The sequence below is a fragment of the Maylandia zebra genome, linkage group LG15 (assembly GCF_041146795.1).
Source record: "Maylandia zebra isolate NMK-2024a linkage group LG15, Mzebra_GT3a, whole genome shotgun sequence".
Taxonomy (NCBI): Eukaryota; Metazoa; Chordata; class Actinopteri; order Cichliformes; family Cichlidae; genus Maylandia; species Maylandia zebra.
The window spans coordinates 13,627,627-13,652,130 of record NC_135181.1 but is presented as its reverse complement, the minus strand read 5'-3'; the positions used below and the strand labels follow the sequence as shown (position 1 = coordinate 13,652,130).

At 40.5% G+C, this 24,504-nt stretch overlaps 2 protein-coding genes across 2 annotated transcripts in view; one reads left to right on the top strand and one right to left on the bottom strand.

The window, feature by feature from the left end:
* eva1aa (eva-1 homolog A, regulator of programmed cell death a) overlaps positions 1-20,312 on the bottom strand; it is a 72,816-nt gene extending 52,504 nt beyond the window's left edge. Inside the window, exon 1 of the mRNA XM_004568780.3 lies at positions 19,991-20,312. Coding sequence (XP_004568837.1) covers positions 19,991-20,099 — 109 coding nt within the window. The 5' untranslated portion in view covers positions 20,100-20,312. The remainder of the gene's footprint in view (positions 1-19,990) is intronic.
* A 678-nt stretch (positions 20,313-20,990) lies between these two features.
* Positions 20,991-23,642, top strand: mrpl19 (mitochondrial ribosomal protein L19). Its single transcript, XM_004568781.6, has 6 exons — positions 20,991-21,146; positions 21,361-21,481; positions 21,604-21,722; positions 21,822-21,956; positions 22,631-22,812; positions 23,113-23,642. Exons 1-6 carry the CDS (start codon positions 21,068-21,070, stop codon positions 23,332-23,334), a joined length of 858 nt encoding a protein of 285 aa, XP_004568838.2. The 5' UTR covers positions 20,991-21,067; the 3' UTR covers positions 23,335-23,642.
* Positions 23,643-24,504: the final 862 nt, after the last annotated feature.

The window sequence follows — 24,504 nt, the reverse complement described above, 5'->3', positions numbered from 1 at the left end:
TGTTTTATATTATAAAAACATGTGCAAAGTATGATTTTTAAAACATGAAACTATTATTCTTTTATAGAAAGATTTTGCACCGGAATTGAACTGAATTAATATTGATCCAAGAACAATTCTGAAACAAAGTCTTTCTGGAATGACCTGTTGTCTCTTATTCGTAAACCTTTAATGTCCAACTCCACATGTTCGATATCTATTAGCATCTCATTTGTTTGCTGGAAACCATGTTTTCTTGCACTATGCAAGGCAGTTCATGTGAATAGACATGTTATATAACCATTTCATGAAACAAGGAACTCAGATGCTGCTTCAAATTAAAGAAAAGGTTTCTTTCTTCCATTAAGAGTCTTTGAGAGCTGCCACTCGGCTGTCAGTCACTCCAGAGGACTCCTCACAAAGCCACCATTAACATTCCAGTCTGTGAGAAGGAAACAGATAAAGAAGAGAGCTGATCCCTTGGCCGCTGCCATATAATGTCTTTCTCGACCGTCTGGCTCATTTATGAGCTGGCTGCCAAAGAACACTTTGCTTCTTCCATTTGAAAAACTGGCTGGAATTGTAAAATCCAAAATTTAAGGACTGAGTTAATCTCTTTTCTCTGAAGTTATAAAGGTCTGCCATATCTAAAAGGAAACGCAGCCACTTTTTGTTAATCCAGGTGGTAAAATATGTTAAAGAGCTACTTTTCAACAAAAGAAAACACATTCCAACGTAAGCTCAGCCTTCTTTCTGCAGTTAATGCTCTGCAAACATGTTTACAGAGGAGTAAAGTCACACATGTTCACACACAAAGTGGACGCACTCTCATTCAATTACCTTTATTTGGTTAGGGTTTGGTAGAAAAGAGGAAATAACACCAAGACAGCGTTCATTAACACACACATTAGCAGATGTGGACTTGCAGAACATACACACAAAACACACACATTGTGCCCTTATCACCATGGCCACAGATAAAGAGGCAGAGGGGAAACAGGAGACAGTCTTGGGTGTAGAAAGGTCAGCCTCGCTCTAAATAGAGATGGTTATTAAACCACCATTTCTCACAGTAACCGGTTTCCACCTGTGGCTGTGATGTGATAAAGGAGAAAAGGTAGATGTGCCATAATACTGCGATGGTATAGATCACTTTTAAATTTACTACTGTAACAGCTGTATATATTACCTGCATGCATTTGGGTGATTCTATCTTTGTGAGATACTAAGTTGTTGGGCTGTGGTTAAAAGAAAAAAACACAAAACATCCTGAATAATGAGCACGTAAGCATTTGGATTTGCATGTGGGGGACTTTTTGCCTAAATTTACAATTCAGAGGCTCTATAAGACATTGTTGAAGTGCTAGGTTATGTATGGTTAGCCAGAGTATAGGTGGAATGATCAACTCAGCTGTTAAAATAACTAAAAGAACTGAACTGATCTGAGTTTTCAGAATTTAGGTTAATAAGCTGTTGAAATTTGGGACTTAAGAAAGATAATGGGCAAAAACAGAACAAAAATAGACCCAGCTTGTTTTACATATATGTAAAAAGCATTAATGGTATAGATAACTGAGGAAAAAGTTTATAATTGATATCGCTGAAATATAGCAACTAGCTAAACTCATGAATAAGATATTAAAAGACAATACGTTTGAATAAAAAGCTGGAAATGTTTCTAAATATATGGGACAATGAAGGTAAAAAAAAATAGTTCTTGGTATGATAAGCATGATTTAATATAAAAGTATGGATAATCTAGTTAAGTTGTCATCGAAGACCACAAACAAAACTGTTACCTAACCATAATGGTTAAATAGTTAATAAATTATTAAAAATACCTATAGTATGGCTAACAGTTTAAAATGCTTATCTGGATTATAAACTGTCATTATTTTCACAAAGAGTATAACAGACTGTTGGCAAACAGTATAAATTAACAATTGGTGAAAACAAGGAAAAGGAATTACATTGATTTCTAATACAAACAAAATTGTTAGCTAACCATAATGGATTAATATGTGAAATTAGTCACAAATTGTCATGTAATTACAAGTAGACAAATAGTACAAATGGTAAGGTAATAGGTAGAATAATTGAAATGTTTAATAGCTGAGAAATGGTGAGATATAGTGGTCTGATACAGGATGATACCGGAACTAGAATTCAGGCTGTATTTTTTTAAAGGGCGTTTAATGCTTTTAGTCTGAAAACTATCTGCATTCACGTGTAAACCCCCCACAAACAAAGCCTACAAACAGTAACCGCACGGTCTGATGTCAGTACAGGAGATAGGCACACACCTGTGACTTACAAGAGAAAATCTTTGTTTTATTTGCTCACACACAGATGCAGAAACAGAGTTTATGAAATCTTCACAGTGCAAGGAGTTTTTCAGTGACCCAAACGGCTAAAAAACACACACACAGAAAAAGCTGATAGTAGCTGCAGCTGTCAGATAAATTAGAATTAGGTGTGTTTTATAAATTACACTTTTCACATCATTATTGCCCTTGATTCTTTTAATTCTTTGGTCTTAGCTCTAATCTCCTGCTTCCACACACACACACACACACACAACCACACAGGTCTGCTTTGCATGCCACATTCCACACAGGGTGAGAGGGAACTTGGCATTCCCCAAGCAGTTGGACCACACACACATAAATACACACACACACACACACATGCATGCAAAACGTCAACACAAACAACGTGGTAGGAACAAGCCCTGCTGTTTGGATCCTGAAACCAGGGTGTGGGTGATGGTGTAACAGTATCACATTATTAGGAACTGGTTCTTGGCAAAGTGCCGTGACAGACCACGATTTTGCGCGGCCCTCCAGCTACCCAGGCCTTGGCTGGGGTTGTGTAGCCATGGAAACATCCGAGGTTACGAAAGGGGTAAATGAGAGGGGACTGAGGATAGATAAGTGAATTTGAACGGACCACTCGCAGGAGGAGTTTCTTGAGAGAGCGATCCTTGAGCAACAGTCTGAGCACCGCAAACACATCGATACGCCTTCCTCCACCCGACAAAAGGAGGACTGTGAGTAAAAGGCAAACAGATTATCTCACACAAAACCCTCAGGTGCCTTCTAAAGAATCCATTTTTTCTCCACCACTACACCCTCCCTCCACTCTGCCTCGCTCTCTTCTTCAAGATCGTCATCATTGTTTCCATTACCTGTTGACTGAAGCCTCATTTTAAGGACAACAAATCAGACGGCGTTAAGGCACCTGTGTGAACTGCCCAGCCAATGACAGGTGTCCCTCAAAGGCACAAGGCTCGACAATGCTGCAGGAACACCCAGGCGTCTTTCCTCCTCCCTTTTCCCCTGTGTTCTTTTTCATGTGGGGGGCAGACTCCCTATTTAACTAGCTCTCTGCCCTTTTTCTTGACAAAAGCGCTGCACTATTATGTCTACTGGTTTGTTTATTCTCTCATTAAAAGACAGGAGGCTGTGGCTCTGATGCGTCACGTGTAAAAACAGCTCAACTCTTGTCATGAACTGAATTGAAAGGCTAATTTAACGCCTGCACAAGTACACACGGGGATTTGTTAACAGCACCTGTCTTTTTATTGTCCTACACGAATAGGATTTTGTCACATTATGCAATTTATCCCGGTAGCAGGAAATAATGTCCACTGTCACAGCCAGTCATGAAGCATAAAAACAGAGGCTCTTGCGATTATTAGCCCCCTATATCTGGTCATGTGATGACCCTTAAGTCTGACCCAGGGTTGGAGCAGGTCACGTATGATGGAGATTAGTGGTGGTCTGCTGTGTTGTGTCAACATCACATAACAAAAACCCCAGCTGGCATAGTGGTTCTCTCAAGGGATCAGTACTAGTACGCAAACTAGTGCATATCAAATGCCTTTGCTAATTTACACCTGGGTGTGGGTAAACAAGCTTAAAAGATTGCCTTCATGTCTTGTACAAACTGATGAAAAGCTTATATAAAGTGCTCTCACACAAGCTGGAGCCTCAGCTGAAATCTTACCTGTCTCACCTTTCAGGTCAGCCTAAGAGGAAGCTAACTAATTCACTTTTGGTACACTAAGCTGGGGTGTTCAGTGTCTGCTAAGAATGAGCACGACAGGTACTTCTGACATGAACTGAGGGGAAGGTGGAGGTGAATAAAAGAGAGGGGGAGCGGTTCGACTACAAAGTCTGTCAGTTACTAATGCTCAGGGCTTTCCCCGGTTTTTGAAAGACGCCGCTTTTTCCTATTGGCCAGGCCTGAAGAAAGACAGAAGTATTGCAAATGCTACCAACGTGTTATAATACCATTAATGCTGCTTCTTTTTTAGCTGCTTACTCCTTTAAGTCAGTGTTATGGTGCTTGTGCAGTAATGTAAATCCTCTTGTACTGGGCGAGTATGTATAACATTGCAGAAAATTGTGAGATTACAGCTTAGCCTAATGCCACAAAAGTGATTGCTTAAACTGTACTTTAGAGATAATTGACAGGCTGTAACTATAAGCTAAAAGTGCAAGAACATTCACATATGATAAAGTATATTTGTAACAAGACCTCAAAAAAACATTCCACAGAAACTAAATAATAAAGACATTCCCGAGCGCTACAGCATGAAAGGCTGTATTGCGTTTCATCTTGGTGCATTAGGCATTTATTTGCCGCTTCATAAATTTATTGGTGTTATTTTAAGCAAATTATAGCTATCAAACCATCAAATGTTCAAAGATGGAGGGCTGCAGGCTCGCTTGCTGGAAAAGGAATTCCCTTTAAGTGGTAATTTCGGGGAAGAGATGAGGTTTGCCTCAAAGACACGGGCCACACTCCAGCACTGCTCTGGAGAAGTCTGGTACTTGAAAAGAGGAAGAAGAGAATGAAGAGGGGGGGAAGCAAAGAATAAGATGAATGCTGGAGAAGGAGCTTAATAATTTAATGCTTTATGGTGGTTTAAATAAACAAGAACAGAAAAACAATGACCGTTTTTTTTTTTGCTGAGGAAGAAAGCTGTATGGAGAGAGGAAGACAGAGCTTCTAAAAGCCACCACTCACAGGATGTGGCAGCAGAGGTCCAAAGGCCAATGCTGGTGGCTTTAGGCCCTGTAGTAATTACATTTCCTAAACGACAGATGAGATGCAAAGGCCCGGAGCAGAGCATGACTTTGAAATACCGCTCCTCTTGAAAATAGTTGGGAAACAGAATGTCTTTTTGACTGATAAGCCTAGAAATGATCAAATATTGACACCTTTTCATTGGTTGTTGGAAGCTGTGTTTTTCTTTAAAGTCATATTCAAAAATGTTGGAATGAGCTCATATCTGTGTTGCATCACCTCTTCTTTTAACAACACGCCATAAGAAGGAGACAAACTGCTGTTTTAAAAGTGAAATGTTTGATATGAAGTTTCAGCTGCTGAACTATTTCTTTTGTCCTACTTTTCATTTTCATGATGCAGTAAATGTCTTGCGGACTTGTGACAAGTCCAGACTGCAGGAAAACCAGTATGTATGTGCATAAAGTGTCTTGCCTTATGAGTCTCTAAATGCACTACTTGGCATTCAAAGATGTGCAAATTTCTCATCAAATCCATCACAGAGTCTGCTTTTAAACTGTGCATTGACAACAACCCAGATAGTCCCGCTCTTCCTGCTACTTGAATTATGACCATGCAACATGCGACAATTTGCAAAACGAGCACAGGACAGTTACAATTTCTACTTGGATTACAAAGATTTCTCCAGATTCTTGCTTTAACTGTGTTATGAACAACTAAAGACAAACCCTCCAAATTCTTGACTTATGTTGTTTTACTTCAAGTCTTTCGCAAATCGATGGTCATTCTCAAGAAAGTCCTACTATCTCCAGTCTTGTAATTGTATTCTATTGAAAATGTATCTGATTTATAGTAAGATTCTCTGCCAGGTTTGTTTACATTGCTTAACTCTTTCTCCCATAAAGACGAGAGTTATTGACCACCCCTGTACCCTTAATGACGAGTCTTGTCACCTCAGTGTATATCGTTAAAGACGTGGTTTAATGACCATTGGAAGAGGGTTTTTTTAGGTTTTTTCAATGGTAGACAGTAGATAGACAAAGACCACCTTCACTAACTACTGATGCACACCCAGTCGCTTTGTTCTACAAGCACACCTATATTATGACATATACCCCTCAGTTCAGAAAAGCCCTTCAAGGATTACTCGTAGTAGAGTTTCAAAGGCTAAAATATTTAACTTATCTCAACATTTTTTTAAATATCAAAGTAAAAAAAATTAAAAATGTATATGCACAACAACATTGCATTTTTTAGTTCATATTTTAATTCTTTTTAAGCAGAGTCGTAAAACAACCATTAGTTGTAAATCACATCTTCAGGCCATCTTCTGCTACTACAGCTGGGTAAGGCAAACTAAGTTACTAAATTATATCAAAAACAACCTAGATAAATGAGCAAATGTTCACATGGATGCTACTAAAAACACACACATAATGGCATCCGCACCACAAAAATATAATGTCAAGGAAAAGTGCCGAACTGCTTTTGTAAACATGCCATGTACAGTCCTCACTGCTAAACTGTTCTGATTTGGATTTTAAAAAATGCATTCCTCAATTAATCTGCTATGAATCAAACCAATCCCAAAGAGGTTTTTGCAGCCACATCCTCTTTGCAACACATTTAACTAGCCAGCTGCTCCCATTGTTCCCTAGCAACTGGCTGTCGCAAAGGGGCCGCCGACCAGTCTCAAGGTCTGTGTGACTGAGGTCTAACCGGTGCAGTGTTGCCTTTCCTGAGCATGTTAACAGACATGCACTTTACATACGCTGTGTGCACTACATTTAGTTTTGCTGTTTGACTGATCAAACAATAGCTAATGAAATTGGAGAACATGTGGCAAAAAGAGAAAGAAAACCTAAGGAGAGAGAAAATAAAGAGTGGGTAAACTGATGTTAGAAGACAAGCTGAGGGTTTTGCTGCATTAAGATTTATAAGCATGACATTCAACTGTGGGTATGCTTGTGTGTGTTTCTTACTTGTCTTTTACACAGTGGCAAAACTGTGAGCATATGGGTAAATGCAACACTGATTCTAACATTTTAGACAGATGTGAAAAAAAAGCAAACAAAAAAATTCCTGTGCTTTGATCAGTTTCACTGGTGCACAAAATTCTCTGGTTTGGAATCCAGAGGGAAGAAAAGGTCTGTGTGCTAACTTGTTTATCCCACTTTTTAAAAATAACAGCACGGGTTGGCCTCATGGTGTGTATCAATACCCTCGGGCAATGGTCGCCTTATTTTGAAAATCGGAGTTGCTTACACATCTACCCTTCCTCCCCTCAAACAAGAGAGAGAGAGAAAGAGAGAGAGACCAGAAACCAAGCAGCTGAAGTCATTAAAACCAGACACACAAACACAAACACTCTGTTCTCCTGGTCCTTTCCTCCTCCCGGTGATAGCTTATCTTTTTAACACCTTCACACACAAACAAGCAGCCACACACACACACGCACACTCACATTTAAACCAACAGACTCATGTATAAGTAAACAAACGAACGTCTACAGCCCGCTCTGCCCCCAGCCTTTCCGAACACAGCTCATTTATTTGTTCACAGCATGATGTATGAATCCAAAAGCAGCACACTGGCAGGCTTATAATGATGTGTCTGCGTTTTACGGCCTGAAACTCTGCAAGTCGCTTAAACTCTAATAGAGGCATGAATCCCACTCTTCCAGGGGTGCATAAAATGCTACTAAAATGAATGATCTAGCGAGGAATGTCACATGCTAAGTCATGCACATGCCAGGAGGGACAAGGAGTTTGCAACAACTTCTTTTTCTTGCTTGTTTATCACAATAAGGGAAAGAAAAAACCCCACACTGGACAGTCTGCTTTATATGAAAGCACAGGAGGAGCGTGCCCTGACAGCTAAAGTCATCTTAGCAACGAGGTCACGCTTGATATTTTAGATTGTTGACAAGAGCCGACCCCTGCAGACAATCAGAGGACGTCCACCTGTGGGTCTGCTGTCTAAAGATGTCCCGAGGGTGCTGAATGGGTATAAATCTCTCAGCTTGGGGATGTCCTCACGGCATGACAGTGGCCGCTAAGTCTGCCTTAGGGAATCATCAAAACCCAAATACTGGACACTCCCATGACCTCTGTCAGCACGTGCCTCTTTTTGTGACCTCAGAGGGTCAAAGGGCACAAGGCAGGAGGACACTTCCACTCCAAGCTTCAGAGCATGTGTGTTTCTTTTTAAACGGTGGGATGGAATATGGGGTTGAAGGGTGAAGGAGTGAGGGGCACTGGGGTTCCGGGAATATCTCTGGCTTTTGCATGCAGATGGAGAAAAATATGGACAGACAGAACCAGAGGAGGGCAGATCTGTCATTTTAATGGTCACTTTTACGGTCTGGAAGAGTTGGGTGGCAGTCACAGTGCATATCCCTAATCACCAGACAGATGCATCAGTGTGTAAGCTTCATCGTCACAAAGTGAACGACAGATGTATCCTTCCTCAGTCACCATCATCACAGCAGATTGGATTTAAGTGACTGCTGGTTGGAGCAGTTGTAGCCTGAGGCTTGGACAAGTGAGCTTTTGACAGTGAGGTCACCACTGAGACAATTCATTGCACTCATTTAAACTGCCAGAGAGAAGGCTAGACAAGAATACTTATGACAATTTGTAACAATTGGCTATACAGCGTGGAAACTTCAAAGAAACGTGTCCAAATTTCAACAGAGCAGCAAAACTATCGCTCTTCAAAAATACGAACGTCAATATTAACACTTGAATTAGCATACACTTAGAAGGTTAGGAGTCCTCAGGGAAACTTTATCAGTAGGCCAATGCTCTCATGGTAATGGACTCATGGTCATCATGGTAATGGACATAATTAAGCTTTTTTGTTATCCAAAAAACTAAAAGAAAGAAAGAAATAGAAAGCAAGAATTTTTGTTTTTACAGCTCTAGAATCAAACCATACATTAAAGTCATGTTTAAGAAGATTTTTTTCAGTCTTATTCATTAAATATTATTTAAGTTAGAAAAATTGTCTCCTGGATGGGGCCTTTACATATCATACTATACATGACAAAGGTAAAATATATTAATGCATTATTAAAAACCTTCTCATGATAGGATGTAGTGATGTTTTTCTGCAGAACAACAACACAAGCCCAGGCATGTCTGAGAGCAAGAGCAGAGTGTCAGCCTGTGTAGTACCTAAAAAGAGAGCTACTTGAATAATATGAAAGTGGTTTGGCTACAAAAAATTAGACATCTAAAAAAAACAAAAGAGTCCAGTACGTGCTTACTTGTAAAATCTGCAAGAAAATGGTTTCAATGCATGATATCAAAACACACTTTCCAGTACAATTTACTAGTGATGCGCGATACCACTGATTTCCTTTCCGATCCGAACTTGAAGCAAGTAGTTTCAAAGCTCAGCCTGAGATACATCTAATTCTTTTCAATTTCAATTTTACTATACAACAATAGTGTGCAGACTGCTGAAGAGTTACAATGTCATGTTACTTTAAACTACACTTTTAACCAGTTACGGTATTACCAACAAAATGATATTTTTGTTATCTGCTTAAGATTTATTGAGCTCAGCTCTGACTGAGTCAATAAACAGTGTTATTACAACAAAATAGAAACTGAAACACAGCAGCCAAATTAATGAAGTTAATTAAGCTTTACTTTTATTTTTGAGTGAAGTTTCACATCTTTCTTGACATTAGTAAAAAAAAATTTATTTTAAATGATAGTACGTTATAATAGTCATCCTAAAATGAGAATGAAATGTACAGTCAAAATTCTCCTTCTAAGCCTTCTTTCCATCAACTAGTTTCCTAACGCTGTCTAAGCTGAAAATACTCTTGCATTAAAAATAACAAACCCTTTTGCAACACCATCAAAACAGCCTGGCTGTCTGGCAGGCTGTAATCCTGCAAATTGCTGTATTACATTCATCCTTCTTTATTTTTCTCAAAAGCCCACAAAACTCCCTCCAAAAGCAATCGTCAGTCTTAATGCATTAACAGCAAGACCACATACCTCTATCACAGTTCAGGCATGTGCTTGGCAAAAAAGAGAAATATTTCCCTTAAAAAAAGGGAAAAAAAGAAAAAAGCATAGGAGTGGGTGGGCACTGAAAGGCTGAGCTTTTTGGAGGGAATTAACAAGCTTATCTGGTGGGGTGTTCTGTGAAAACAAGCAACAGAACAACTTCAGAAGAACTGCGAAAGTAAAAACCATCTGCAGGATGTCCACTGGCACTTAGGAAGGAGATCCCTTTCCCTTTACAAAAAAGTCAGACAGATCTGCAGGGACAGACTGAAGGTGAAACCTACTTTGTTTTAGTTATAAAGAGCTTCAGTTACAAATGCCATTGAATGCTATTGAAGAAAATCCAGTCTGTACTTTACACACATTTTTGTTTCTTTTTTTATTATTGTGATTAAATTGTGCTGAAAGAGCAACAAACACAATCTAGGTTTGGGTGGTAAAAATTTATTTGGCTTAGGGGAAAACGCGTGGAATCTGTCTCCTCCCGTCTCTGGTTCCCTCCCCCTTTACCTGAGCTGGCCAGAGGGGCAGTAAGCAACAGATTAGCAGTGCTTTGGGGAGCAGGCTGCTGTAGCGTGCTGTAATGCAGACTGTCAGTCCAACACAGTTGGGGGGCTACACAATGCCTCCTTGTTCTGACTGGCCCTTCGGTGCCCCACCTCTCTACCTCTCCATCGCTCTGTGCCCTCTGTCTCTCTCTTAGCCTCCAAGGGTTTCAAACTATAAAAGGAAGAAATGCTGCTCAAATTGTTTCCTTTTCTCTACTATAGCAACCTGCTCATGGGTGGATGGATGGAACGAGATATCAACTCTTGAGCCAAGCACAAATCAGCACCCAGGGAACAGACTTAAAGACAGAGGAGGCATCAATGCATGGCTAACATTTTTCAAGTCACAGAAATAATAAAGAGTGACAGGGTTTTTTTTGTCTTGTATCTTTTTGCATGTGAGCATGTCTTCCTGCTTGTTTAGAGCATAATAATAGCCAGTGCCAACACCCTTCAGCCTTTTCCTCCCCACATGCTGCTGTTTATTTACAGCTCAATGTAAACTGTCCAACCCTATGTACTAGCAGCAGAAGACACAACTCAAAAGACTTTTTCTGTAAAACAGCCTGTGGCTGTATTGGAAATATGAATTATTATTGTTAATTTATTGTTTAATTAGAGCTTAAATAGACACAGAGATCTGTAGATAGTTTTGTAAGTGCAGCTGCATACAGCAACGCCAGGGTGCCACTCAAGAATCTTCTTCACAAGTTTCTGTGTGTTTTCTTTGGATCTTCTAACTCTCCCTAATGCAAGAAAGGGCAAGTAGAAACGCACACCTGCAATGTGTATATATACATCTTTTCAGCTAAATGGAATTAGACCCTCTCTTCTCTCCCCAATAACAGTTATTACTATAACACCATCCAGCTCAGCGTCTGATTGGGCCATTTGGGTGTTTTTACGTACTGAGAGAAATCTATACAAAATAACGATTATGGTGCAGTATTCACAGCTGACTGGACGAGAAGTTCTCTCCTGATAAAAAACCTCGATTCTCAGCTGCTAGTCAGACTTCCTTCTCGGCCAACATTAGTAATTTAAAATTCAGCCCGGATTTAATTATGAAGTTCAGCCTAAAATCAGGATTGAGACAGGCGTTGTTTGAAAAAGCAACACCAACATGGTAAAATTATAGTGTTTTTCTTCTTCTTCTTTTTTCGTCAGCAGCCAATATAAGCCCTCAGTCAACACACAGATAACAGTCCGTCACAGTATTTTGCTGAGTTTGCTTTCACACAGCTTTGGCTCTTTTGATTCAGACCCCAGAGAAAAACGTGTGATGTTCATCATCACTACTCGAATCTACCTGCAAAACTCAAAGAGCCCAAAAAGGAAAAAGTATGACCATTATTTGTGTTATTAAGCCCCCTTCATTCACAGAATAACTAACACTGCGGGCTTCAGTCATCTATTAAAGTCAAAGTCAGCAACTACGTCACTATGAAGGAATTTCTGTTTCAAATCCACGAGTTTCTGGCTCTGCACATGCGATTGCAAAAGATTTGCAACAGATGTCAACAGATTTACAATTTTTACCAGTTTATCACAGTTAATCACCATATTATCACAAACAGACTGCATTTAATTGCCAAGTTGACCCACTGAGTCCCAAACACAAGCAGACTGATGGCTGTGCCATTTTGTTGCCATCTTAAAACAGCAAATTTCCTTTGAAAACAGCAAATGACAAGAAACCATTTTAAAAGATAACAAGACTGCAAGTTCGCTGCACAATTATTTTGTTCATGCAGGGATTTACTAGTTTTTCCTAGTGTGACAGTAGTGTAAGATGACCATACTAAAGATATCTGCTCTCACCAACATCACACAGAAAGAAACTGAACATTTAGAGCATTCCGAGTCTTTTTGTATTAAAATTAGGGCTGCCACAAACGATTATTTTGATAGTCGACTAGTCATCGATACTAATCAGATCATGCATCCATTGAAGGTAAAACGTACAGCTTATTGCACCAGCATGCATCTGCTCTTATATAACTATCATTAGCTTACAGCTTTAAGTGTTAGGGTGTTTGGGTGTTAACTAAAAATAAAGGCAAGATGATAGTTTATGAAATTTTAATGAAATTTGCAGATTGTTTCGGTGAAGTTTAATAAACTCCTTGCTATCTAAAATATAACGGGACACTGGAGTATATTCTCCAGCATCTCACACTTCTGATAATCAGTTGTCTGCTTGACATTTATTCAGCTGTGTAAAAACTATAACTTTAATCTCAGCCAAACTGACTTACTCAGGAATAAATGAAATACTATAAAGAAGCCAAACAATAACATTTTTAAGTTATCTAAGTGACTTATATATGTTTAACCTGAGTAGCGACAGACGCGGTGGGTTTGAAAACAATTTGCCCGGAGTTCGGGGTTCTCACGGGCTCTAGTGAGCTTTGCCCCCGGCTAGCTATCGAGCTAGTGGGTAACAGACATCGGAGCGCTTTTCAAAATATGTGGTGTCTTGATAAACTGAGCAGATATTTGAGGTTTACACAGTTACATTCTCGCTTGAAAATATGTTAAACGTTTATTTTTTGACCCAGATGCCATTGTTGGAAACTGAGCTGGGCTGCGCTATGAATTCTGGGACAGAGCTACTTCTTCTTCTTCGGGGTTTAACGGCAGCTGACATCCTTGTACATGCAGTGCTGCCATCTTCTGTTTCAGTCCATTATTACACTCTTAAATACTACTACTTATTCCTGCGTCTTTTGTGATCTTACAAAGCTTCAAACGACGCGTCGACTATTAAATCAGTCGTCGACGATTTTGATAGTCGACGTAATCGTGACTAGTCGACTAATCGTGGCAGCCCTAATTAAAATGATTAATTAATATGAACATTCATGTCCCGTTATACGTATAACAGAAAAAAGGAAAAGGAAAATAATTCCTGTCACTAGGAGGCCCGTGACCTCTAAACATAATGCGCAGCGCTTTTAACCCAGCTGTGTTATGTGGGTAATGTCAAGTCAAATATGAAATTCCCACCCACTCCATGACATGTTGGTCAGTCACAGGAGCTCGTTCAGTGAGAGACTGAGATTACCGAAAAGCACCACTGAACGACACAGGAAATCATTCCTGCCTGTGGCCATCTCCCTGTACAACGCATCCACTTAACACACTGTTTGCTGCTACAGCTACACATGTTTCTTTTCCAACTATTTATTTATAAGTGACTTATGTATGTATGTCATGGTCGGCTGTGTGGCAGGCAGGCAGGAGTGGTGGACCCAAAATGCAGGATTCTCAGGACACGAGGTTTAGACAGAAAATGCAGCTTTATTGCTGGAGCAGAACATCAAGATAAAATAAAACTCACAAAAGCAAACAAAACTCTAAACAGAGATGCAGGAGGACTGGAAATCCTAAACACGCAGCAAGTGAGGGTGAACAGACGTTAACGATGCGACACAGAGTAGGGGAAGACACAGACACTAAATACAAGAGGTGAACGGAGCAAAGAGGAAACAGCTGGGAGACACGGCTGACGTTGATTACACTGACGAGACAGGGAGAGCACAAAGCTGAACGCACTGACAAAGGACACAGACCTACAAAATAAGACAGGAAGCACACGCCAGACAGAGACAGACTCGTAAACAGGCATAATGACATCATGGACAAACAGAGGGACATACGGGCAGAGAAGACTAAGCACAGGCAACCTAAACCAAACATAAGGGCAAGATAACAAAACCTAAACCAGACATAATCATCATCGTCATCAACATCATCATCAGATAACTAAAGAATCAGAATATAATTATAATCAAAACAGTATCACCAGAGAATAACCAATCCATAATGCAAAAATAAACCAAAACATAAGAAACTCAAAATGCTGGGTCGACCCGACCCAGGACCGTGACAATGTATGTATGTATATATATGTATATATTGTACTATTCTTAGTTAGCGTATTGTCTGTCTTGTCTTAATGTTGGTTTAAAATGGAGCACTGTAACAAAAAATAATTTCCCCCAGGGATCAATAAAGTATTCTGATTCTGATTCTGATTCTGAAATTCTAAAGTGTTTTACTAAACTGCCTTCTGACTCGTTTGGACCCAGGAACTGCAAAACCAGCCCGAGCCCTTCCAGACTCTTTATATCTTGAAGTTCCTGGGAGCATATGACAAATGCAGAATATATACTTACAGGTGCGGGTGTGATCTGATGTTTGAAAGATAAGTTGATTTAAGCAGTTTGAGAGTAGGTAAATTTTCTTAATTACATCCCACTCTCAAGGGTAGAATAAGCACTGCTGAAGTTAATCTTGTAATTAATTGTTGCTTAACTGTTATATCCTGTAGTTGGAGGAGCTCCTGAATATATTAGCAGGAGATACACATCCTCTGGAAAGCTCATGTGTGTCTGGACATGCTGGTGATTAGGCCACAGTAGTTGTACTGCAAGGGGCCCTACCTTATGTATTACTGCTCCACCGCTCAGCAATTCATCATATTGTCATTCAGTAACACTGACAGTGATGGAGAAAGCCACAGTTCGTACAAGATATTGAGCATCAGTGTAAATGACTTACTGTCAGTGTCAACTCTAGCAAAGGAAAACTATAGTTCTGAATTCTAAAATCTCCCAATATGTTCTCTGTTTTTGTGTGTGTGCACCGCTGTGCTGCTGAATAAGCTTCACTCCTTCACATGTCAGTGTTTTGTGTTTTTGGTTTCCTAAGTTCTGCTGATTATTAATTGTCTTCAGTTTCATTCTTATTTCATTGTGTTTTCAGCCATGTGCCATTTGTTCCAGTTCCAAGTGAAATTTTTAAACAGATTACTGAGATAAAATGTCATTGTGTGCTTCTGCTGTGTAAAAGAAAAAAGGTTGCCCAGAAATAAATGCAATCATTAATTCTAGTCAGACCTGGTGAGAATGCCGTCACCACTGTTGCTTACTGTGTGTCTGTTCTTTGGGTGGTACCACAACATTACTAACACTCCATCCTCTACTACTTAATTTAGCATAACATTACCTCAAAAGGTGCCAAAACATTTATTACACATTACCTCACTCAGGATACGATCGCTTCCAATGCATCTTTTGGCAATGACACAATAACTCATTTTTACTGGATCGTGTTAATGAGCCCATATGCCACTACTTGACTAACGCAAAGCTCACCTTTAAGGCTATTCGTCCTGTGAGCACACATAGAAACATTAATCATGTCAGCACTTTATTTTAATTCATTGCTTTGTCTTTTCTTTTCATTTGAAAACACCTTCAGGGGATTGTGGGTTTAAAAAAAAAAGCTGATAAGGAATTTGATTTATGCAAAAAGAAAAGCTTAAAGTCTTATTTACATCTCAACAAGCCACTTTTAATCACAGCCACAGCAAAACAGAACAGAGTTTTCTCAGTTTGTTGCACTGCGATGTGGTAAAATTTAATTTCCTCATGCCAGTCTTAAATTAGCGGAGGAGAAGATTTGCTTCCTGTTGTAAACAGCCATCTCTCATCTCCAGCTCCACTTTGTTGTTCCCCTGTGTGATGTCAAGCTCTGCCTTATGCGTGTGTTTGTTTATGTACTGATTGTATCCCGGGGGAGGAACTTACATGGTAGGTCATGTCTTTCATCACATCCATGTTGCGCCAGGCCAGACTTCCATCTTAAATTACACACACACCCCACACACTCTGCCATAAATGCATACAGGGGCAGAAGTTATCTACATTATATCCCCAAGATTTCTGCACCCACTTTAGTTTCCTATTTCCTAAAACTGTGACTGTGGTGTATGTGGATTTGCAGCCAACATTTTATGCTTCTCATATAAGAACATATTCTCTGTGTCAGAGCTGCGTCAGGACCTAAACTAAATGTAAAACAACCAGCTTTAGTTTTGAATGTTTGCTTGTGATTTTAAAAGACCGAAAAAGGATTTGGATCCTATAAGTAGACTCAAAGCATCATTCAGATGTGATAACGTGCTATAAACCCAGTCATATCCCTATTCAACCACTCGGCATATAAGTGGATTTAAAAGATGAAATCAAGAGAGGACTTTGGTTTAAACTTTTGTGTGTGTGAGCTCCCTGTACTTGAGTCGCTCCTTTGGGAAAATCATTCATAGAAACCATTCTTCTGAAGAGACGTGTAACCTCTCGCTATTCAGCTCGAGAGAAAAGCGGCCTTATGCCAGGTCCTTGCTGTCCGCCTAGCTGCCTGCCTCCACCGCAGTAGACAAAACAAGTGGGAGGCAGGATTTGTTTAGACAGAGCTCACCTGGCACACACGCAGACACAGAAACAGTGATCAGGCAAGCCCAAGGGAGGAGTAGAGGCAGCAAAGAGGCGGGGAGGAGAAGCAGTGGTGGTGGAGGTATGATGAGCCTATGGAGAGGGGGAAGGGGCTTGGAGAGGAGAGCATGGGGTTCAGCATGCCACCCATATCCAGGACCATTAAAAAAATCAAAGCAGATTAAGAATTAAGGGACCTTGATTGGCTTTCAAAGAAAGAATGCTCTTTTCTCCTTGTTAAATAAGGCATTTGTTATTTTACAAACTTAAAAGTCGACATCACAGTTAGAGTCCCAGTTAAAAGCCTTAAATGCAAGTCGAATGGATCACACAAGCCAGAAATGACCCTTTAAAATGACCTAAAACACAGTGCTGCGGTGACTTTCTCGCTACCTTGCTCATCTTTGAAAAACATGTGAGGTGAGGTTCGACAGGGGAACAAAGCACAAGATGGATGGCAGGTCCCTCTAACCACACACTGATGGTTACTATAGGATGACCTCAGTTGACCCTTTGGCCCCTCAACAGCCTCACTTCCCTTTGAGTAAGGTTAAATAAGGGATGCCTGGGTGGGGGGTTAAGACATAAAAAGAGAAAGAAAGTGGCTTGACTGTAACTCTTTGGCAACATCATCAGTAAAATCTCATTAACAATGGTAGCGGCTCTAGAACATTCTGCAGTTAAAAGAAGCATACGCTATTGTATGCGAGTGTTTTGCTGGAAATGCTTACAGATAAAGCGAGCAACCGTCAGGCCAAAAGGCACGGCTGCAGCAAAAGCTTTATTCCTGTTATTGTTTTGACCTTTTTCCAAACAGCCTGGCATTCATCACTTTCCTTTAGCATCACAACTACGTGTTGACAGAAATGATAATCTGTCCTACGTCAGCTGGTAATGGCACCGAGACAGAAACACAGAAATAACAGCCAGTAATCATGTGGTCCTCAGGTTCCAGAAAATGGGCACTAAAACGACTGTGGTTAGTATTTGCACAAAGAAAGCGTTTTTGGAAAGAGAGGCTTGGCAGTTAGATGTTACATTACAAGCTGAGTGCTCAGTCCATAGCGTGAACAAAGATGGGGAGACAAGGTTTTACAGTGAATTCTGTGAACTTTCAATTTAGATAAAGTAGCTAGGCTGACACCATTGTTAGCCTATAGGCTCTTAAGTGTTGCATGGCTCACTCTGTGCCTCTAATTAGCTGCTCAGATTGCTGTACTGTAATAGAAAATGATTACAGGGCAGGAGAAGAATTAAATAACCCACCAACATAGTTTTTGTTCCTCCATTTCACCAGTGCTCTCAATGGCATTGATGAAATATGAAACTATGGCTACATTTAGTTGTTAACAACAAATTCAAATGCAAATGAAATAAACTTCTACTGCCACAAATGGTCACTTGAAAAGATTCATTAAAAGCAGAGACAGAGGTCCACTGAAGTGAGCAGATTGCTCACCATCATTGGTTCAACCATCTGACTGATAAAGGTCTGATTGACAGATGGTAGATCAAAACTTCTGTCACCCTGCAGGGTGGCAGCACCTGTCAATCAAAAAGGTCTGCACGGTGTCCAAGAACAATCCAGCTAGTCAAGAATGTGAGGCTTGAAGGTTTTCTTTGTCACTGAGGTATTCTGAAAAAAGTCTCTTTCTCATCGTATCCACAGGAAAGACTGGTCAGCATTTCTGTGCGTCTGGGGAGTCAGCAACGATGACTCTACGGGGCAGAGTCTAAAAACTGATCAGAGGTCAGTGGTCTCACTGGGGGCAGAGGAATTACAGGTTTCAGAATCAAGAGGAAGTGAATTTGCACCAAAGTTGAGAGTTCAGCAAATGAACTCCTGCCAGACATGCTTTTCGTTTATGTTTGCATAATTGCGTGTAAGCCTGCAGCAGAACTCGAGATGGAATCAGCTGCTTGTTTGGTTTTTACTTGCTGGCTGATTAACCACCATGTAATCCGTTCAGTCTTATTACTTGTGACAAAATTAACATCCATCACATGTATGTGTGTACATGTTAATTACAGAAATGAAAGCTTGTTAACAGCCTTCACTAGACCAGGGTCTTTCACAGCTAATTAGGCAGCAACATGGACACATGCACACAGAATCATACACGGGGGACGCGTTACATGCATCTGCTCTTTAGCACCTTTCCCCGTAGCGTTAGTCTGCTGATTCCAATCATTAGACCCATTAGAGGCCAATTAACACCATCACAAAGCTCCCTTTCTGTTTTATAGCACCATAAACAAAACCTGCAGACTTGCCTTGGGCCCAGCAGAGCTCAACAGACTAATGCAACACAGAATAATTTAATTCAGTAATATACTACCTTTTAGGAGCAGACACAAAGGCTTACAGCCTCCATCACACTGGCTTATGTATAAATTTTGACTCTTTCCTGAGGTCTAAGCACTGATATTCACTTTCACCTTTGAAGCTGATTGCAGCTTATATGAAGTACAGAAAAGCCATAAAATTTCCTCTGTAGTCGGCTTTTGCTTTATTCTTTGGGTTGTAAATCTATAAAGAAGGGCAGCATCTGGCCTAGACCACAGTTCCCATCCAGTAACACATTAACCATTATTCCATTTATCTCAACTGCATCATCAATGGTGTGTGTGTGTAGCAGGTTTATGCTGTGCTGATAAACCAGCCTCCAGACTAATCCATACAGTCGGATCGGTTTAGTAAAAGAGAACCTGTTTGAAGTGCCTTATGTGGGTCAAACTGTGTCAGAATAGGCCTTAAAGATAAGCATAAGGGTGTTTTCCGCATGTTTAAGTCGTGCCCTATAGTGGGTTTGCGCAAACATTTGAGTGTGCATGCTTCAGCACGCCACAGGCACGGGCCGTCCCGAGAGGAGAATTTGATGCGAAACAGCACTGAAATCAGTTATAGTGGCAGTCGTGCTCAGCAGTTATTCGTGATGTGTTTCATTTCCCAAGGGGGCAAAAATAAACTCTGCACACAACACGCTCAAGTTTCAAATGAGCGCAAGTGCAGTCACGCAGTATAAAAGCAAGTTCTAAGAAAAGAACGTGCCGCTTTGTAAAGTCTAGAAAACAAGATTGTATTTCGTGTGTATTGCAAAACAAATAACAAAATCACAACCTGAAAGGTCTGGAGAGCCCACGGTGAGATCGCAGAGTACGGTCAGACACGTTATTCCCAAGAGGAGCGTAAAACTGACGGCTGAGAGAGTCCCATCTGAGAAGAACATCCTTGAAGCCTCGCGTTTTTAAATTGTCTCCGAATCATTAGAAAGTCCAGCAGCATCAGCAGCAGCGGAAACATCGAGGTTCAGACTGTGAGATGAATTCAGGAGATGTGCGCGTCCATGTCTCTAGCCTTCTCCTCAGCCTCCCACCACACCGCTGTGAGACTGAGACTGGGATTACTCAAGACTGGAGCCGTACACAGCTCTCTGACTACACTTCCAACTGCGTGTTGTGGAGGATGGCCACCACCTGCGGGATCGACGCTCCCCTGCATGGTCTCAAAGAGCCAGAGTTAGCTTAGGAAGTCTTTTTCCTTCTTCTTAAATGTGCAATGTTTGAGTCCTAATTGACAGAGGTGTCTATGTTACTTATGTATATTATATCTATTTTCCACTTTATATCTACTTTCGTCTACTTTCGTAATCTGACAGCTACAACGACCAATCTGATAAAATACGATTTAAAACAGAGTAATAACAGACTATAGCGACAGCCTATAGGTTATACCTGTAACAAGAAGCTCCAACATAATGAGAAAGACCATACAAATGCTACATACTTCTGACTTAATTATTATTATTTTTAACCACTGCTCTTCTATATAAAATAATTGAGGTGGGATTTTTATCAGTACGGTGTGCCCTGTTCCATGCTTTTTTGGACACATTTTGCTATTGCTAAAGTTTTACTTAAGCAAAAACTGAAATAGCTAGAAAGCTAACTGTCAGCACGTGAAGCACTTAGCGCCTTAATAATGTCGTCACCATCTCAGCACATATTATTATTATTATTATTATTATTATTATTATTATTATTATTGCACGTCAGGACCAACCGATATCAAATGAAGGAAGAGTTTCACCATCTTGTGGGCAACTTGCCGCATTACAGCTTGGAGAATTCGCGTTTCAAGTACGTTTGACCCACACGGCTTCCGTACAGTCTCACACGCGACAACAGAAGGTCAATCATGGCAGCCTGCACTAAAAGGCTGGACAGATTTATAATCTCACTGAGGTTACTGCGAAACTTGCAGCTCCAAAATGAGCGTAAGTAAATGGATTTACTTTTTTAAATCTTCTGTATTATTATATAACTGTGTAATTTCCTGACATGTCGTTGGACGCGCCGTACTTGTGTCCACTCTGAGCTAACGGAGCTAACGCTAGAAACAACCTCTCCAAAAAAAATAACATGCGTAACCCTTATGTTTACAACTAACTGATGAGAAACAAGACGGTCTTAGTTTCTTCTCGATTTCAGGGTTTCTGTCTACATCTCCGTGTCTTCGTGTTGCTGGGAATGACAGCGAATCGCCGAAATTCGTCCCTCCATCGAAACCTGTCATTGTAGACAAGACACAGACTGTGGCATCTCTCCGAAAGTATGAGGCTCATTTGCAGAGCAGACACCGCAAAATTTCAGTGACATTGTGTAAAGTGTGTATGAGGGCGTAAATAAGACTTTTTTTTTGTAACATGTCCCCCCCTGCTCCTCTTTCCTTAGGTTCTTGAGCCCAGAGTTTATCCCTCCTAGACAGAGAACAGATCCTTTAAAGTTTTCTATTGAGAGGAAAGACATGATTCGCAGAAGAAAAGTGCTCAACATTCCTGAATTTTATGTTGGTAAGAACCTAAACTGTCAGGTGTAGTACCACTGCATGTTGAGACATTTGAATATTTTGACCTGAATGTAGAGATTTATAACAGTTTTGTTGGTTTCAGGGAGTATTCTAGCTGTGATTATGGCTGATTCAAATGCCAGTGGGAAAAGCAACCGCTTCGTTGGCATCTGCATCCAGAGAGGAGGAAAAGGGCTGGGAGCCACATTTGTCCTGAGGAACATCATTAATAACCAAGGTGAGGTTTGTTTGTTTTGTAAGAAATGTCTTCTGAATGCAGAGGATCAGGGGTACTGCATGAGGAAATTAGGAGCAGCAGAGAAATATGTGAGCATGGTCCAGGACATGCACAAGGACAGGAAGACAGCAGCGTTCTGGGATTATATCACGGATTGTTGAGAGATGAGATTAGGCAGGAATCTCTGTGAACTGTGTTGTTCGCAGACGGCATTATGATTTGTAGTAAGAGTAAGGAGCAGGTGGAAGAGAAGAGGAATGAAAATCTGTAGAATCAAGACAAAATACGCATGTGAATGAGAGGGAGACTGGTGGAAAGGTGAGGTAGAGAGATAGTGAGGATAGATGAGTTTAGATACCTAGGGTCAAACAGCCAAACAAGAAGAAGAGAGTGCAAACAGGGTGGATATGAGTTCCTTTTTAGTCTCACTTTTTAGCAGTGAGACTTAAAAGGAAGCTTTACAAGATAGATATTGAGACCTGCTGTGATTTGAGATACTAATAAAAAGTTAAGAGGATGAGCTGAAGATGTTAAGGGTTTTATTTGGAGTGCCTAGGATGGTTTTTGCTTTATTCTTTGGGTTGTAAATCTATAAAAAAGGTGTTGCAGATCACCAGCCAGGTGATCAGGGATAACCCATGTTTTAATAATGTACGCCTGTGTTTTTGACCTAGGTGTGGAGATCTGCTATGAGCTGTACAACCCTCGTATTCAGAAGATTGAGGTGCTGAAGCTGGAGAAAAGACTAGACGATAATCTGATGTACCTGAGAGACGCTCTGCCCGAGTACAGCACTGTGGACCCTGAAATGAAGCCGGTGCCTTTCTCACCTACTGGAGAGGTGCCTGTCAACAAGGTGAGAGAACTTAAAGGTGAACTGAAACAACTGGATCAAGTTGGGCTTCTCCAAAGCAAACTCCTCTAATACACTCAAATGTTTTTTTTTAATATTTTTGATGAACCTTTATTTATTATTACTGATATTACTACAGGTCTTATTTGTAGCAGTGCTGAAATAAATAGGCCAAATGTGTGGGATTTGATAAGTGTTGAGCCCAGTCCAGTTCAGTCTATTTATTTAACAGACCTAAGATGCAAGAATAAAACTGCAGCATTTTGAACCAAAAACAATTACTTGTTTTTATCTGTCCTCCAGATCAAGGTAAGGATGCGTCCAAAGCCATGGTCTAAACGCTGGGAACGGCCTAAGTTCAACATCCAGGGCATCCGCTTCGACCTCTCCCTGACCCCAGAACAGATGGAGCATGCCCAGAAGTGGGCACAGCCGTGGCTGGAGTATGACATGCTAAAAGAGTACGACACATCCAAACTGGAGGAGCAAATCATCAAAGAAGTCCAGCAGGAGATGAGCAAGTGAAACAAACAACTTTTTTTCTTATTACCATCAGTGCAGACTTTTCAAAATTGGAAGATGAGGCGGTCATGGATGTGGAGCAAATCAAGTCTTATTCCAAGTGGTTTACAACAGCCACACCTCTTTATGTAACAAGAAGTGAAAATGGATATTGATGTTCTATTTGTAAAAGCATTGTCTTCTTCATGTCTGCGTATCAGTCTGCTGAGGAGTTCTTCCAGTGTCACTAATTTTAGCTGTGACATTCACAGTATGCGATGAAGTATCGTCTGTAATAAAGCTAATTAATCCTGCAAAGCATTACAACTGAATTTCATTGCCTTGTTATGGTCTGTGTTCTTTGTTTGGAGTTGTGACACCAGGTGGCGGTGTTTCTCTACTCAAGTCGCCTCCCGTAGCAGTTACATAACTCCCGCACTGTTTTGAGGAGAAACCACTGCCGTGCTAAATAAACAAATAATGTTTTATTTAAACTAATGATGACAGGACCATTCCAAACAAGCAGGTTAACTGAGATGTTTTTTTGGGTCGATTTTTCCATCCGTTCATGTTCTAAGGGGTTTATGGGCTAAACCTGGCAGCTGTAACTCAGAACCTTGGTATTGAAGGAGCACACACACCAAAGACACCCGGTAGTGTTTTACTGTTGTGGATGGAAAATTGTGGTGTTGAGATGGTATGTTAGAGCGTCAGTTGGGTAGTATAAAAACTCTTGGACTCCTTATGTTATGTCTGCTCACTGTGAGTGTGTGTGTGTGTGTGTGTGTGTGTGTGTGTGTGTGTGTGTGTCTGTGTGTATAAACATGCTCAATGAGTCCCTGCACTCTAATTTCTCCATATTACAGGATGAGATGTGGAGAAAATGGTCTCTAATACAGGAGTAGCAGATGTTTGCTGAGCTCATTATGGACCACACAGATTCCCTGTGTGGAGATAGAGCGGAATAAAGGGAGTGAGGACTCGTGTTACATTTAGGGTCATGGAGTGGAAGAAAGCCTTTAACTGTGATATACAGCAATTCACAGTGTATCTGCTAAAGTTAATGGTTTGTAATTGTTTTAGTCGAATTGCCAAATCTTCTGCACCTGTTGAACAAATAGGTTTCCACATCGGTGCAGTGTTATACACACTGTGTTTACTCCGGCTAATTTATTCTCTGCCTAATTAGATGTG